Source organism: Mobula hypostoma, chromosome 10 (genome assembly GCF_963921235.1).
Source record: "Mobula hypostoma chromosome 10, sMobHyp1.1, whole genome shotgun sequence".
NCBI classification, from domain to species: domain Eukaryota; kingdom Metazoa; phylum Chordata; class Chondrichthyes; order Myliobatiformes; family Myliobatidae; genus Mobula; species Mobula hypostoma.
The window spans coordinates 28,214,315-28,231,623 of NC_086106.1; the positions used below are offsets into that span (position 1 = coordinate 28,214,315).

The 17,309-nt window shown below is 48.7% G+C and overlaps 1 protein-coding gene across 1 annotated transcript in view; it reads right to left on the reverse strand.

Annotated features, from left to right (window-relative positions):
* Window positions 1-520: 520 nt before the first annotated feature.
* LOC134352787 (zinc finger protein 271-like) overlaps window positions 521-17,309 on the reverse strand; it is a 47,201-nt gene continuing 30,412 nt past the window's right edge. The window contains exon 4 of the mRNA XM_063060254.1: window positions 521-1,944. Within this exon, the coding sequence (XP_062916324.1) occupies window positions 1,314-1,944 (631 nt within the window). The 3' untranslated portion in view covers window positions 521-1,313. The remainder of the gene's footprint in view (window positions 1,945-17,309) is intronic.

A 17,309-nucleotide genomic window follows, 5' to 3' on the forward strand; every position in this document is an offset into this window, starting at 1 on the left:
GATCTCCCAGTGGCCACACATTTAAATTCCACATCCCATTCCCATTCTGACATGTCTATCCACGGCCTCATCTACTGTAAAGATGAAGCCACACTCGGATTGGAGGAACAACACCTTATATTCCGTCTGAGTAGCCTCCAATCTGAACTTCTCAAACTTCCGCTAATGCCCCACCTCCCCCTCGTACCCCATCCATTATTTATTTTTATACGCACATTCTTTCTTTCTGTCCTTTTTCTCTCTGTCCCTCTGACTATACCCCTTGCCCATCCTCTGGGGTTCCCCCACCTTCCTTCTCCCTGGGCCTCCTGTCCCGTGATCCTCTCATATCCCTTTTGCCAATCAGCTGTCCAGCTCTCGGCTCCATCCCTCCCCCTCCTGTCTTCTCCGATCATTTCGGATCTCCCCCTCCCCATCCCACTTTCAAATCTCTTACTAGCTCTTCCTTCAGTTAGTCCTGACGAAGGGTCTCGGCCTGAAACGTCGACTGTACCTCTTCCTAGAGATGCTGCCTGGCCTGCTGCGTTCACCAGCAACTTTGATGTGTGTTGCTTATTCTACTGTTGTTCTTTTGTTTGTCGTTGTGTTCAGTGTTCCGAGCACCATGGACACGCTGTGTTGGCGCTAGTATGGTGACACTCGGGGTTGTGTTCTTTAGGTTGTGTTGGTTGTTGACACCAGCAACTCGTTTCACTGTACGTTTCGATGTTCAACACGTGGGATACAGAAATCTAAATTGGAATGTTGTAAGGAGCTGAGAGTAAAGAGTTGCCACACTGGTAAATCCTCCCAAAGACAAGACACCATCCAGTCCTAGTCTTGTCCTCGGTCTGCAGAAAGTCCTGCAGGGAATTCACCGGAAGCCTGTTCACTCACAGAGCGGGAGGGATTAAGGCAAACGTGGGGGTGCATTTACAAACATAACATCAAAGGATAAGAGAGGTTCCTGGAGATTTTAGGCAGTTACGATGGATGGAAATGGCGTGCAGCTGAAATTCTAGCAGCCATCAATGGGCTGAATAGCCCTTGTGCCTGTGCACTGTTTTTTGGAGAATTCTCTGCATCAGTTAAATGTTTGAGGCACAGTGTTTCAAACACAATGGGTGGATTTGACGTGGATCCAGAATATTAAACTCCATCCCAGTTGTAGGGGTGACCGACAGCAGCAGAAACGAACCCGAGCCGGGGCCAAAGCCCGGGGTTCGGTCCCGGCTCTGATGAGCTGCAGAATCGAGCGCCCGCGGTCACTGGTAAGCCTGCGGCCAGCTCAGCTGCAGCTGCAGCTGCAGTTAAATATTCAGGGTGACCCATGTCTAAACTTTCCCCTCAGTGTGAACTCGCTGGTGTCTCAGCAGATGGGACGACCGGGTGAATTCTCTCCCACACTCAGAGCAGGTGAACGGCCTCTCCCCAGTGTGCACGCGCTGGTGTCGCAGGAGGTTGGACGATTGCGTGAACCCCTTCCCGCACTCATTGCAAGTGAATGGCCTCTCCCCGGTGTGAATCCGCTGGTGTATTATCAAGTCTGACGAGCGTGTGAATCCCTTGCCGCACTCGGAGCAGGTGAACGGCCGCTCGCCGGTGTGAATGTGCTGGTGTGTCAGCAGGTTGGATGACTGCGTAAATCCCTTCCCACACTCGGTGCAGACAAACAGTTTTTCCCCACTGTGAACCCGCTGGTGTGTCAGCAGGTTGGCCAGCCGAGTGAATCCCTTCCCACAGTCGGAGCAGATGAAGGGGCCCTCCTCGCTGTGGACCTGCTGGTGCCTCATCAGGCTGGACGACCGAGTGAATCCCCTCCCGCACTCAAAGCAGGTGAACGGCCGCTCGCCGGTGTGAACCTGCTGGTGCCTCATCAGGCTGGAGGACCGAGTGAATCCCCTCCCGCACTCGGTGCACGTGAACGGCCGCTCGCCAGTGTGAACCTCCTGGTGCCTCATCAGGCTGGACGAGCGAGTGAATCCCCTCCCGCACTCGGAGCAGATGAACGCGTGACCTTGCTCGTGCTTCATCGGGCTAGATGATTGAGTGAATCCCTTCTCATGCACTGAACAGATGAATAATCACTCCACGTCAGTTCTCTTGTGTCTCATTAGATTAGAGACAGAGCAAACTGTTCTCACACTGGGAGCAGGAGAATAATGTATCACCAGTTGAAGATGTTCTGAGTGGCCTGCAGCATTGATGAAAATACAATATCATTTTCAACAGGCGAGTTATGTATCCCCAGGTGAAGATATGCTCAGAGGCCTATGATATCGATGAAAAGACCATGTTGTTTCCAACAGGAGGATAAGTCAGTGAATATTTTTCCAGACACAAAACAGGCAAAGTCTGACTCCATAATGAAGCTTTTCACTGTGGTTGCACCAAATTCCAGATGAAATGGGGGAATTACTCTCCCCCCCACCCCCACAGCACTGGAATCTAGACTGACTGATCACTTTTATCAAGGAAACTTTTCCTGCTCCTTCAGAGATCTGAAGAAAATTACGTTCTGCGTGGCTCCTTCCCAAGTCAGTTCACGGAAATTTCTCTCTCTCTCTCACACACACACGACACGTGCTTGGTTTTACCTGCTTATGCTCTCCCCTCATGGTCTTCCCTGGCTGTGTCGCTGGATTAAACCTCGTTCCAGGAAGAGTGCAGGACACTTTCAGTTGAGCTGAGTGTGTCTCACTGCTTTGCAAAAGACAAGCAAATCCCACTCCATGGTTCAAAGATCAACGAGATTCAGGAGCTGGAGAACACTAAAGATCTGATGAGATGTTGGGTTTGAGATTCTCATACACAATCCACCGCTTATTATACCCTGTAAAATAGTTTGTTTTAAAACCGTTATTACGTATAAGACAGCAATTAGGAAAAAAAAGGAGATAATCGGAGTTGTGATGGCGAACTGTGTGTGTTAGATGATTGCATGTCAGAAGCCTAGGTCCTACTCTGATAGGAACACAATGAACAAGTCCCAATGGAACGGCTAGAGTTTGCTGCAGCGTTGGAGGTGATGCAGGAATCTTTATGCTGATGGGTGGACGCCCCTGAGCATAATCTGGAGATGAGTCAGGAAGATATCCTGGAATAATTCATGGGATGATGGATTTCCTTTAGATTGGAAAAGCTGGGTGGTACACCTGGGAGTGTAGGAATTTGAGAGGGGATCTGCTAATAATCATTAGCTATCCTAATAAGGCATAGGAGAACCAGGCTATTTAGCACCTCCACCGCATCTTGGCTGATCCAATTTTCCTCTCAGTGTGTTCTCCTGCCTTCTCCCTGTAACCTTTGACACCTTTACGAATCAAGAACCTATCGACTTCCACTTTAAATACACCCAATGACTTCGCCTCCACAGTTGGCAATGAATTCCACACATTCATCACCCTCTGGCTAAAGAAATACTTCCTCATCTCTTTTCTAAAGGGATGTTTTTCAAATCTGAGGCTGTGCCTTCTGGTTCCACTACGTCCAGTCTATCTAGCCATTTCAACGTTCAATATGATCCACCCCATTCTTCTAAACTCCAGTGAGTACCGGCCCAGAGCCGTTAAACACTTCTTACATGTTAACCCTTTCATTCCTGGGATAATTCTCCTGAACCTCCTCTGGACTCTCTCCATTGCCAGTACAAATTAAGAACCTGGTGGCATGGTGCGAAGGCAATAACCTATCCCTCAACGTCAGCAAGACGAAGGAATTGGTTGTTGACTTCAGAAGGAGTAGCGGACCGCATGACCCAATTTACATCGGTGGTGCGCAAGTGGAACAGGTCAAAAGCTTTAAGTTCCTCGGGGTCAATATCACAAATGACCTGACTTGGTCCAACCAAGCAGAGTTCACTGCCAAGAAGGCCCACCAGCACCTTTACTTCCTGAGAAAACTAAAGAAATTTGGCCTGTCCTCTAAAACCCTCACTAATTTTTATAGATGCACCATAGAAAGCATTCTTCTGGGGTGCATCACAACCTGGTATGGAAGTTGTCCTGTCCAAGACTGGAAGAAGCTGCAGAAGATCCTGAACACAGCACAGCACATCACACAAACCAATCTTCCGTCTGTGGACTCACTTTACACCGCACGCTGTCGGAGCAGTGCTGCCAGGATTATCAAGGACATGACCCACCCAGCCAACACACTTTTCGTCCCTCTTCCCTCCGGGAGAAGGCTCAGGAGCTTGAAGAATCATACGGCCAGTTTTGGGAACAGCTTCTTTCCAACTGTGATAAGACTGCTGAGCGGATCCTGACCCGGATCTGGGCCGTACCCTCCAAATATACGGACCTGCCTCTTGGTTTTTTTGCACTACCTTAATTTCCATTTTTCTATTTTCTATTTATGATTTATAATTTATACTTTTAATATTTACTATCGATTTGTACTCCAGGGAGCGGGAAACACAGAATCAAATATCGCAATGATGATTGTACGTTCTAGTATCAATCGTTTGGTGACAATAAAGTATAAAGTATCCTTTCTTAGATCAGAGGCCCAAAGCTGCTCACCACATTTCAAATGTTGTCTGAATGATGCCTTATGAAGCCTCAGAGTTACATTCTTGCCTTTATATTCTAGTCTTCACAAAATGAATGCTAACATTGCATTTGCCTTCCTCACCACTGACTCAACCTGCAATTTAACTTTTAGGGAGTCCTGCATGAAGATTTTCAAGTCCTTTTGCCCCTCCAGTGTTTAAATTTGTTCCCCATTTAGAAAATAGTCTAAACCATTATACTTTTTATCAAAGTGCATCACCAGATGGAATACTGCCACTTCTTTGCCCATTCTCCTAATCTATCCAAGTCCTCTGGAGACTCTCTTCCTCCAAACTATCTGCCCCTCCAGTTATCTACGTATCACCTGCAGATTTAGCCACAAAGCCATCAATTCCGTTATTCATATCAGTAACATACCATATCATATGGAGAGGAGAGGACCCAACTCCAACCCCTGTGGAACACCACTAGTCACCGGCAGCTAACCAGAAAGGTCCCATTTTATTCCCACTCTTTGCCTCCTATCAGTCAGCTAATCTTCTATCCATGGTAGCATCTTTCCTGTAATACCATGAGCTCTTATCTGGTTAAGCAGCCTCATGTGTGGCAGCTTGTCAAAGGCCTTCTGAAAATCCAAGTACACAACACCCACTGACTCTTCTTTGACTATGCCCCCACTCTGGAACCATTCCAGGATCAGTGATTCTTGACTGATCATTACTAATACCTCCACAATCTCTTCATCCACCTCTTTCAGAACCCTGGGGTGTACACCTCTGGTCCTGGTGACCTATCTACCTTCAGACCTTTCAGCTTCCCAAGCACCTGCTCTGTAGTAACAGCAACTACACTCACTTCTGGTCCCTGACACTCGTGACTTTCTTCCACTGTGAAGAGAAATGCAAAATACTTATTAAGTTCATCTGCCATTTCTTTGTCCCTCATTACGACCCCTCCAGTGTCATTTTCCAGTGTCTGATATCTATTCTTGCTTCTCTTTTACTCTTTATATATCTGAAAATCCTTTTGCTATCATCTTTTATATTAATGGCTAGCTTACCTTTGTGATTCAATTTTTCTCTCCTTATTGCGCTTTTAGTTGCCTTCTGTTGGTTTTTAAAAACGTCCCAATCATCTAGGTTCCTATTAATTTTTCCTCTATTGTGTGCCCTCTCTTTTGATTTTAGACTACCCTTAACTTCCCTAAAACACAAAATAATCTACAGATGCTGTGATCAAAGCAACACTTTCAGTACGCTAGGTGAACTCAGCAGGTCGGGCAGCATCAGTCAGAAACGATGAGTCGACTTTTCGGGCTGGAACCCTTTGTCCTGACTCATCGTTTCTGACTGATGCTGCCCGACCTGCTGAGTTCATCCTTGAATTCCCTTGTTGGCCATGGTTGCCTCAGCCTCCCTTTAGAATGTTTCTGCTTCTAGAAATATAGAAACATGGAAAACCTACAGCACAATACAGGCCCTTCAGTCCACAATGCTGTGCCGAACACATACTTACCTTACAAATTACCTCGAGTTACCCACAGCCCTCCATTTTTCTAAACTCCATGTACCTATCCAGGAGTCTCTTAAAAGACCCTATTGTATCCGCCTCCACTACCGTTACCGGCAGCCCATTCCAAGCACTCACCACTCTCCGTGTAAAAAATTACCCCTGACATATGCTTCTTTGGAATAAACTGAACCTGTATCTTCTGAATTATTCCTAGAAACTCCAGCCAATGCTGCTTTATTACTGTCACTGCTGGTGTCCCTTCCCAATCAGTTTTGGCCTCTCATGCCTCTAGTATTACCTTTACTCAACTATAATACTAATACATCCAATTTTATCTTCTCCCTCTCAAACTGCAGGATGACTTCTATCATATTATGATCACTGCCTCCTAAGGGTTCCTAATCAAACCTTAAGCTTCCTAATCAAGTTGGTTCATGACACAAACCCAGTCCAGAATTGTCTTTCCCTTAGTGGGCTGAACCACAAACTGCTCTTAAAAAGCCATCTTATAGGCATTCTATAAATCCTTTCTCTTGCGATCAGTACAAATCTGATTTTCCCTAACTACCTGCACATTGAATTTCCCCATGACTACCATAACACTGCCCATTTCACGTCCCTTTTCTATCTCCCATTGTAATTTCTACCCCAAGGATGAGGCTACTGTTCAGAGGCCTATATCTAATTCCCATCAGGATCATTTACCCTTATAGTTTATCGACTCTCCCCATAAGGATTCTACATCTTCCGATCCTATGTCACTTCTTTTTAAGGCTTAGAATTCAGTTGTCTTTTTACCAACAAGGCCAACCCACCCCCTTTGCCCACTCCCTTTCAATATGACATGTATCCTTGGATATTAAGCTCCCAGCTGTGATTATCTTTCAACCATGACTTTGTAATGTCCACTATAAATAGAGTTGTTCCATTTGGGCGAATGCCCAAGAAAGAGGAGAAGTAGAATGAAGCTGACTGGCAAACTAACACAAAGAAAAAATTGCTTACACAGTGTTCAGTTGATATAATTAGCACCTAGGTTCATTGAATCCGAGAATCTTAAGTTTATTCTTTCAGAACGAAATTAAGATTTTTGGTTTTCGAAATTAAAATGTTGCAGGTGTTGGAAGTCAAAATAACACCATAAAATGCTGTAAACATTTTAATTATGGGACCATCAGTCATAATAGCTCAGGTCGGAAACATTAATTGTCTCTCGTTTTCTGCTTTTATATTTAAAATAATTTTTGGTATTACAGTAGTCCCAACTACGGCATTTGAATACCGGTCAGGTCTGTGGAGGCCATAGGCCCGAATCAGGCTATCTGCATTTACAGATTTAGTTAATAGGCAGAAGTACTGCAATCGATGGCCGGCTTATTACCCATTATGCATAGCGCTGTAGGAACTGCTGTATGGATAACAGCGCCAAGAAAATACGCATGCGCGGCCTGAGCCCCGCAATGCACGATGGGCCGGACTGGAGAAGAAAGCGGGTAAGTCCCTGGGGTCACGGGTGCGGGGGGCGAGGGAGCGTCGGCATAAGAGCGTACGGCGGCCCGCGGTGCCTCCGGAACTTGGATCGGTTCTCCAGTAACCGGAGGCCGCTCTTGTTGGTGACTGGAACTGCGCCCCTGTGCTCCGTTCCTACCTGCCGCCAACCTTCGAAAAGCGCCGATGTCGGAGGGCGCACTGCGCATGCTTGTGAAATCACTTCCCCGGGTGGCTTTCGCGCATGCGCCCCTGCTCCTTCTGCAGGGAAATTGTGAATGAACGGTCGCGGCTCGAAACGCCGCCTATTCATTCATCTCCATAGGCGCTGAGTGCCCCCGGCATGCGAATTCTATAGTGATCGGGCGCTTTCCACGACACGGAGGTTCTGGGTAATCCGGGCCACCATAACAGGGTTGCTTGCTACGCACGCCAGCCACCTCTTAAAACTGGTAATTGGCCTATTACCGTCACATGTACCTACGTACAGTGGAAAAAAAAGCGAATCACACAGATTATTTCATCACCTTAGCACATAGAATTAGTTTATTATTGTCACATGTATTCTAAAGGCAACCGTGGCTGACAAAAGGAGTCAAAGATAGCATAAAAGCAAAAGAGAGGGCATATAACAAATCAACAAATAGTGGGAAGCTAGAGGATTGCGAAGTTTTTTAAAAAATCAACAGAAAGCAACTATAAAAAATAAGGAGAGAAAAGATGAAATATGAAGGTAAGCTAGTCAATAATATCACAGAGAATACCAAAAGTTTTTCAGACATAAAGAATAAAAGTCAGGTGAGAGTGGATATCAGACTGCTGAAAAATTAGGATAGATAGTAATGGGGGACAAAGAAATGGTAAACAAACTTAAACAACAGGAATTTTGCAGATGCTGGAAATTCAAGCAACACACATCAAAGTTGCTGGTGAACGCAGCAGGCCAGGCAGCATCTCTAGGAAGAGGTACAATCGACGCTTCAGGACAAGACTCTTCCATTTAGGAGACCCTCCTAAATATCACCAACATATGTCATGAAATTCATTAATTTAAGGCAGCAGTACAATGCAATACATGATAAATAGAGAAAATCTGAATGACAATAAGTCTAATAAATAGTGTTAGGGGATATAAGTGAGTGTAGTAGCTATTAAGGAGAAGTTGCTTGGGAAGCTGAAAAGTCTGAGGGTAGAGAAGTCATCTGGACCAGACAGTCTTCAGCCCAAGGTGCTGAAAGAGTTAGCTGAAGAGATTGTGGGGACATTATCAGTGATGGTTCAAGAATCACTAAATTCTGGAATGGTTCCAGATGACTGGAACATTGCAAATGTCACTCCACTCTTTAAGAAACTAAGGAGGTAGAAGAAAGAAAGTTACAGGCCAGTTAGCCTGACTTCAGTGGTTGGGAAGATTATTTTCTAAAGGTTGAGTAAATTCAAAAATCAGAGTTGCAAAGGGGGTTGGGAGCCCTTTTGCATGATTCCCTAAAGGTTAATGTGCAGATTGAGTTGGTGGTAAGGAAGGCCAATGCAATATTAGCATTCATTTGGAGAGGACTAGAATATAAGAGCAAAGATGTGATGCTAAGGCTTTATAAGGCACTGGTTAGACTACACTTGAAGTATTGTGAACAGTTTTGGGCCCCTTATCTAAGTCTTGGCATTGGAGAGAGTCCAGAGGGATGCCTCAAGAATGATTCCAGGAATGAAAGAGTTAACATATGAGGAGTGTTTGATGGCTCTGGGCCTGTACTCACTGGAATTGAAAATAATTTCTTGTTTTTGCATTTGCACAGTTTGGTGTGTTTTCACGCTGGTTGTCCAGCCTTTTGGTGCAGCCTTTCATTGATTCTATTATGGTTATTGGATTTATTGAGTATGCCCACAAGAAAATGAATCTCCAGGGGTATATGATCATTTATATGTACTGTTACCTTGAACCTTGAATAAAGGGGGACTTCACTGAAACCTATTGAATATTAAAAGGCCCAGAAAGAGTGGATGTGGAGAGGATGTTTCCTATAGTAGGGGAGTCTAGGACCAGAAGACACAGCCTCAGAATACAGAGATGTCCATTTCGGATAGACATTAGGTCATTTCTTTAGCCAGAGGGTGGTGAATCTGTGGAATTAATTGCCACGGACATCCATCAAGTCATTGAGTACGTTTAAAGTGGAGTTTGATAGGTTCTTGGTTGGGCACGTGGCTAAGTGGTTAAGGCGTTTGTCTAGTGATCTGAAGGTCAGTAGTTCGAGCCTCAGCTGTGGCAGCGTGTTTGTGTCCTTGAGCAAGGCACTTAACCACACATTGCTGGCACCCCACACAGACATGTAAGGCATGAAAATGCCCGACGCAGGCCTCTCATGGTCTGAGTCGACGTTCCCTCCCTCCCCCTCCCTTTGGTTAGTCAGGATGTCAGAGGTTTCAAGGAGAACGGGATTGAGAGGGATAGTAAAGCAGCCACGATGGAATGGCGGAGCAGACTCAATGGACCGAGTGGCCTAATTCTATCCCTTTGTCTTATGTACTGAAGTACAATGAAAGACTTTATTTTGCATGTCACCCGTACAGATCATTTCACCGCGTCAATACATAGAGGTGGTGTGAGGGGAAACAATAACAGAATAAAGTGTTACAGAAAGAGTGCAGTGTAGGCATCAGATCAAGATGGATTGTGAGGTTAGGAATCCACCTGAGCATCATTATAGTGGCTGCTGTCCTGAGGCGCTGAGGTGTAGGTAGAATCCATGGAGGGAATGCTCTTTCTTCATGATGTTCTGCGGTGTGTCTCTGTAGTTTCCTGCGGTGTCGGGCCCAGCATTTACCATGCCAAGCCGCGATGCATCCATACAGGATGATCTCTGTGGTGTGAGATGCTTCCTAAGGGATGTGTCCTAGATTTTCCAGGACTCGATTAGAGTTTTGTCATAGGTTTTATTTTTTTAGAGACACAAGAATCTGCAGATATTCTTTTGTTATCCATTGGTCACTCTCCAATGGAGAGGACCTTTGTTCTCCACCCTGTCCCAGATAGAGCAGGAACGGTGTTCCTTACGTTCCACCAAACTCCAAATTCAAGAGATCATCTCCAACTTCTGTGGGCTGTGTTAGCATTCCACTAACACATATTCTCTCAACTCTTTCAATTCCTCCGTCTCCGCTGAATCTGCTCTTAAGATGAGGCTTTTCATAGCAGAGTTAAGGGTATGTCTTCCTTCTTCAAAGAAAGGGGCTTCCCTTCCTCCACCATCAATGTTGCCCTCAGCTGCATCTCTTCATTTAGCATACGTCTGTCCTCACCCCACCAGGGATAGGGTTCCACTGGTCCTCACCTATCATCCCACCAGCCTCCATGTCCAGCGCTTAATTCTCCATAACTTCCGCCACCTCCAATGGGATCCCACTACCAAGCACATCTTCCCCCTCCTCCGCTTTCTGCTTTCCACAGGGATTGCTCCTACACAATTCATTTGTCCATTTGCCCCTCCTCACTGACCTCCCTCCTGGTACTTATCCTTGCAAGCGGAACAAGTGCTACACCTGTCCTACACCTCCTCCCTCACTACCATTCCGGGCCCTAAACAGTCCTTCCAGGCAAGGCATCACTTCACCTGTGAGTCTCTTGGGGTCATTTGGTGCTTCCGGTGTGGCCTCCTGTATATCGGTGAGACCCGATGCAGACTGGGAGATCGCTTTGCCAAGCACCTACGCTCCGTCCGCCAGAGAAAGCAGGATCTCCCAGTGGCCACCTGTTTTAATTCCACATCCCATTCCCATTCTGACATGTCAGTCCACGGCCTCCTCTACTGTCACAATGAGGCCACACTCAGGTGTGAGGAGTAACACTTTATATTCTATCTGGGTAGCCTCCAACCTGATGGCATGAACATCGATTTCTTGAACTTAGGGTAATGCCCCTCCTTCACCATTCCCCATTCCCATTTCCCTCTCTCTCCTTATCTCCTTACCTTACTGTCACCTCTCTCTGGTGCTCTTCCCCTCCCCTTTCTTCCATGATCTTCTATCTTCTCCTATCAGATTCCATCTTTTCCAGCCCGTTATCACTTTCACCAGCTCTTTAATTCACCCCTCCCCACCTCCCGGTCTCACCTGTCACCTACCGCCTCGTACTTCCCCTCCCCCACCTCCCGGTCTCACCCGTCACCTACCGCCTCGTACTTCCCCTCCTCCACCTCCCGGTCTCACCCGTCACCTACCGCCTCGTACTTCCCCTCCTCCACCTCTCGGTCTCACCCGTCGCCTACCGCCTCATACTTCCCCTCCCCCACCTCCCGGTCTCACCCGTCACCTACCGCCTCGTACTTCCCCTCCCCCACCTCCCGGTCTCACCCGTCACCTACCGCCTCATACTTCCCCTCCCCCACCTCCCGGTCTCACCCGTCGCCTACCGCCTCGTACTTCCCCTCCCCCACCTCCCGGTCTCACCCGTCACCTACCGCCTCGTACTTCCCCTCCCCCACCTCCCGGTCTCACCCGTCACCTACCGCCTCGTACTTCCCCTCTCCCACCTCCCGGTCTCACCCGTCACCTACCGCCTCGTACTTCCCCTCCTCCACCTCCCGGTCTCACCCGTCACCTACCGCCTCGTACTTCCCCTCCCCCACCTCCCGGTCTCACCCGTCACCTACCGCCTCGTACTTCCCCTCCTCCACCTCCCGGTCTCACCCGTCACCTACCGCCTCATACTTCCCCTCCCCCACCTCCCGGTCTCACCCGTCACCTACCGCCTCGTACTTCCCCTCCCCCACCTCCCGGTCTCACCCGTCACCTACCGCCTCGTACTTCCCCTCCCCCACCTCCCGGTCTCACCCGTCACCTACCGCCTCGTACTTCCCCTCCCCACCTCCCGGTCTCACCCGTCGCCTACCGCCTCGTACTTCCCCTCCCCCACCTCCCGGTCTCACCCGTCACCTACCGCCTCGTACTTCCCCTCCCCACCTCCCGGTCTCACCCGTCACCTACCGCCTCGTACTTCCCCTCCCCACCTCCCGGTCTCACCCGTCACCTACCGCCTCGTACTTCCCCTCTCCGACCTCCCGGTCTCACCCGTCACCTACCGCCTCGTACTTCCCCTCTCCGACCTCCCGGTCTCACCCGTCACCTACCGCCTCGTACTTCCCCTCTCCGACCTCCCGGTCTCACCCGTCGCCTACCGCCTCGTACTTCCCCTCCCCCACCTCCCGGTCTCACCCGTCACCTACCGCCTCATACTTCCCCTCCCCCACCTCCCGGTCTCACCCGTCACCTACCGCCTCGTACTTCCCCTCCCCCACCTCCCGGTCTCACCCGTCACCTACCGCCTCGTAGTTCCCCTCCCCCACCCGTCGCCTACCGCCTCGTACTTCCCCTCTCCGACCTCCCGGTCTCACCCGTCACCTACCGCCTCGTACTTCCCCTCCCCCACCTCCCGGTCTCACCCGTCGCCTACCGCCTCGTACTTCCCCTCCCCCACCTCCCGGTCTCACCCGTCACCTACCGCCTCGTACTTCCCCTCCCCCACCTCCCGGTCTCACCCGTCACCTACCGCCTCGTACTTCCCCTCCCCCACCTCCCGGTCTCACCCGTCACCTACCGCCTCGTACTTCCCCTCCCCCACCTCCCGGTCTCACCCGTCGCCACCGCCTCGTACTTCCCCTCCCCCACCTCCCGGTCTCACCCGTCGCCTACTGCCTCGTACTTCCCCTCCCCCACCTCCCGGTCTCACCCGTCACCTACCGCCTCGTACTTCCCCTCCCCACCTCCCGGTCTCACCCGTCACCTACCGCCTCGTACTTCCCCTCCCCCACCTCCCGGTCTCACCCGTCACCTACCGCCTCGTACTTCCCCTCCTCCACCTCCCGGTCTCACCCGTCACCTACCGCCTCGTACTTCCCCTCCTCCACCTCCCGGTCTCACCCGTCACCTACCGCCTCGTACTTCCCCTCCCCCACCTTACTGCTCTGACTTCTTCCCTTCCTTAGGACACTGGAAGATTATCGATGTTCATGCCATTAGGTGCGAGGCTAGGACCACTATCAGAGAAATCGATGAAGAAATTGGTTGGAAGTTAGGACCACAATCAGACTCAGACCAATTGAAAGTATCTGAAAGGGCTGCTGAACAAAGTCATCCAGCACAGACGCAAGCCGCTGGTCCAAACCCTCCGTGCTGACGAAGACGCCCTCCTATGTTGATCTCATTTGCTCTCTGTTGGCCCAGTTCCCTCTAACTTACCTGTCCGAAAGTATTTTAAATGTAGTTGTCGTACCTGCTTCAGCTACTTCCCTGGCAGATCCTACCATATTCCACCCTCCAGGTGAAAAACCTGCCCTCTCAGGTACAATTTTAAATCTTTCCCTTTCATCGTAAACCTATGCCCTCTAGTTTTTGGTTCCCTTTCATTTGGAAAAAGACTGTGTGCATCCAAACCAGCTATGCCTCTGTGAAAGTCACATCTCGGTCTCCTACCTTCAGGGAATGCCTGCCCAGTCTCTCCTTATAATTCAGGCCCTCGAGTTCCAGCATGTAACAAAGAAGACGTAGCACTGCCTTTATTTTCTTCAAAATTTGAGAAGATTCAACATGTCATCTAACACTATTACAAATTTTTATAGATGTGTGGGGGCAAGTATACTGACTGATTGCATCAAAACTTGGTATAGAAACAGCAATGTCTTTGAATGGAAAATCCCGAAAAAAAACTAGTGGATACAGCCCAGTCCATCTCAGATAAAGCCCTCCACAAAGTTGAGTACATCGACAAGGAACACTTTCAGGAAAGCAGCATCCATCTTCAAGGCCTCCCATCATTCAGGCAACGCTGTCATCTCAATGTTATCATCAGGAAGGAGTCACAGGTCCCACACCACTGGGTTCTGGAAGAATTGTTACCCCTCAACCAGATGGGATAACTTCACTCACCCCAACACTGAACTGATTCCACAGCCTATGGACTCACTTTCAATTACCCTACAACTCATGTTCTCGATGTTTATTTATTCATATTATTTTGTTGTTTTTTTTGTATTTGCACAATTTGTTGTCTTTCTCGCTTCGGTTGTTCATCCACCTTCGCTGTGTGCAGTTCTTCATCGATGGCTTTGTAGCCAAGTTTGCGGATTGAAATGAAGATAGGTGCAGGCCAGGTAGGGTTGAGGAAGCAGGGAGTCTGCAGAAGCACTTGAGCAGATTAGGGGAGTAGGAAAAGAAGTGGCAGATGGAATAGTGTCGGGAAGTGTGTGGCCGTGCACTTTGGCAGAAGGAATGAAAGCAGAAGAAAGTTCAGAAATCCGAGGTGCAAAGGGACTTGGGAGTCCTTATGTAGGATTCCCTAAAGGTTAATTTTGCAGTTTGAGTTGGTAATGAGGAAGCCAAATGCAATGTTAGCATTCATTTAGAGAGGCCTAGAATACAAAAGCAAAGATGTAATCCTGAGGCTTTATTGGGCACTGGCAAGGCCTCACCTGGAGTATTGTGAGTCATTTTGGGCCCCTTATCTAAGAAAGGATGTGCTGACATTGGAGAGGGTTCAGAGGAGGTTCACAAGGATGATTCTGGGAGCAAAAGGCTTATCATATGAGGAGTGAATGATGGCTTTAGGCCTTTACTCACTGGAGTTTAGAAGAATGAGAGAGGATCTCAGTGAAGCGTATTGAATATTGAAAGGCAGGGATAGAATGGAGGTGGGGAGGATGCTTCCTCTTGTGGGGGAGGCCACAGCCTCAGAATAGAGGGATGTCCACTTAGAATGGAAGTGAGGAGGAATTTCTATAGCCAGACAGTGGTGAATATAACAATTACAGCACGGAAACAGGCCATCTCGGCCCTTCTAGTCCGTGCCCAACGAATCTGTGAAATTCATTGCTACAGGGGGCCGTGGAGGCCAGGTTATTGGGTGCATTTAAGGCAGAGGTTGACAGGTTCTTGAGTAGTCAAGGCATGAAAGGTTATGGGGAGAGGGCAGGAGACTGGGGTTGAGAGGGAAAAGGATCAGCCGTGATGAAACAGTGGAACAGACTCGAGGGGGTTAATGGCCTAATTCTGTTCTAAGTCTTATGGAGTCTAAGGTGATTCTCTGTATTTACTGTGAATGCCCACAATAAATTTACTTTGAACTTTGAACATCCTTGCAAATCTTGACTGCATTCTTTCCAGGTTAACCATGTCTTTTCTGTAACAGGACAGAACTGTACTCAGCATTTCAGTGTGGCCTCGGCCACGGCTTGTACAACTGCATCATAACATTCCAGCTCCTGACATGAAGGTCACTGTGCCAAACACTTCTTCATCACCCAGTGCTGCCACATCAGCGACCTACGTCCTTTCGTGCTGAGAGTCGAGGCAACGGAGATGAATTAATACACGAACGTCAGACTAGGCCAAGGCACTTCAGCCTTGTTCTCCTGATCTTTGCGCACCCAATGTGGATGAGGGGTAGGAGGGGGGATCGAGGGGGACGTCAGTCTGCTTCTGGGCCTGACCCAGGTGTTCCCCCACTCAAACCTACATTATTCTCCCCATATTCCTATCAACTCCCTGGCCAGATTCGACCCCCTCACTCTGCAATTTACAGTGGTCAATGAACACACTTAGTTTTGGTTGTTCATTTTCAATTCCTTTAGTGTATCCCAACAGTCCGAGGCTTTGCTGTGATGTTCCTGTCGCAGTTCTGGGGAGAAACCATGGAAACGCAAGGGCCGACCGGAGCTGGGGTTGGTGCAGACTCGTTCACGTGACAGTATTGTTCTCACACTACTCATCTACAAGACAAAGGTCTTCTCCCTCTGTGTGACAACGGCCTGACAGCGGGCTGGGGCGGGCGCAGTCAGCTGTTTACCTCCTCTGTGAGTACAGGAGGGAATTCTCCTTGCTCAAACAGCGGTGAGCTGAGCGGGAAGGAACCGTCCTCCTGCCCTGTGTCGAGGCTGGGTTTAACTCAGACCACCAGGCAGCAGAATCTGCGACATCCAGCCTGGGAGAGGCTCCATTCGCCAGGAAGGGAATCCTCAGAGATCCTGCTGGCCGAGAGGCTGTTCACCCGCCCAGCATATAGGAAGGGGCTCTCCTGTTCATCAGGTCAGCAGAGCCACCAGTGGGTTTACAGGGGTTGAGATATGCAGTTGAAAATAAAAAGAAATGCAGTCAGAATCAGAATCAGGTTTAACATCACCGGCAGATGTTATGAAATGTGTTAACTGCATCAGCAGTACAATACATGATCATAGCTAGCTGTAAAATACAGGAAGTGTTAAATAGTTAAATTAAATAAGTCGTGCAAAAACAGAAATGAAAAAGTAGTGAGGTAGTGTTCGTAGGTTTAATGTCCATTCGGACATCGTAGGGCAGGGGGAAAGCAGCTGTTCCTGAATCATTGAGTGTGTGCCTTCAGGCTCCTGGACCTCCTTCCCGATGGTATCAATGAGAAGAGAGCTTGTCCTGGGTGGTGGGGGTCCTTAACGATGGAGCTGACTAAGTTTACAACACGCTGCAGCTGACTTCGGTCCTGTACAGTAGCCGTCCCCACCCCCCCATACCAGACAGTGATGCAGCCAGTTGGAATGCTCTCCACAGTACATCTGTGGAGACTTTCCAGTATCTCAGCTGATATTCCAAATCTCCTCAAACTCCCAATGAAATATAGCCACCTTTTTTGCAGCTGCATTGAGTTCCAGAGGCCAGAAAGAAAACCAGGACAGGCACACAGCATCTCAGGCAGCATCTGCGGAATGGGGAACAGGTCAGAGGCTTGTCGTTCTGATGAAGGGTCTTGGACCCGATTGATTCACTCTTCTCTTTCTATTGATGCTGCCTGCCCTG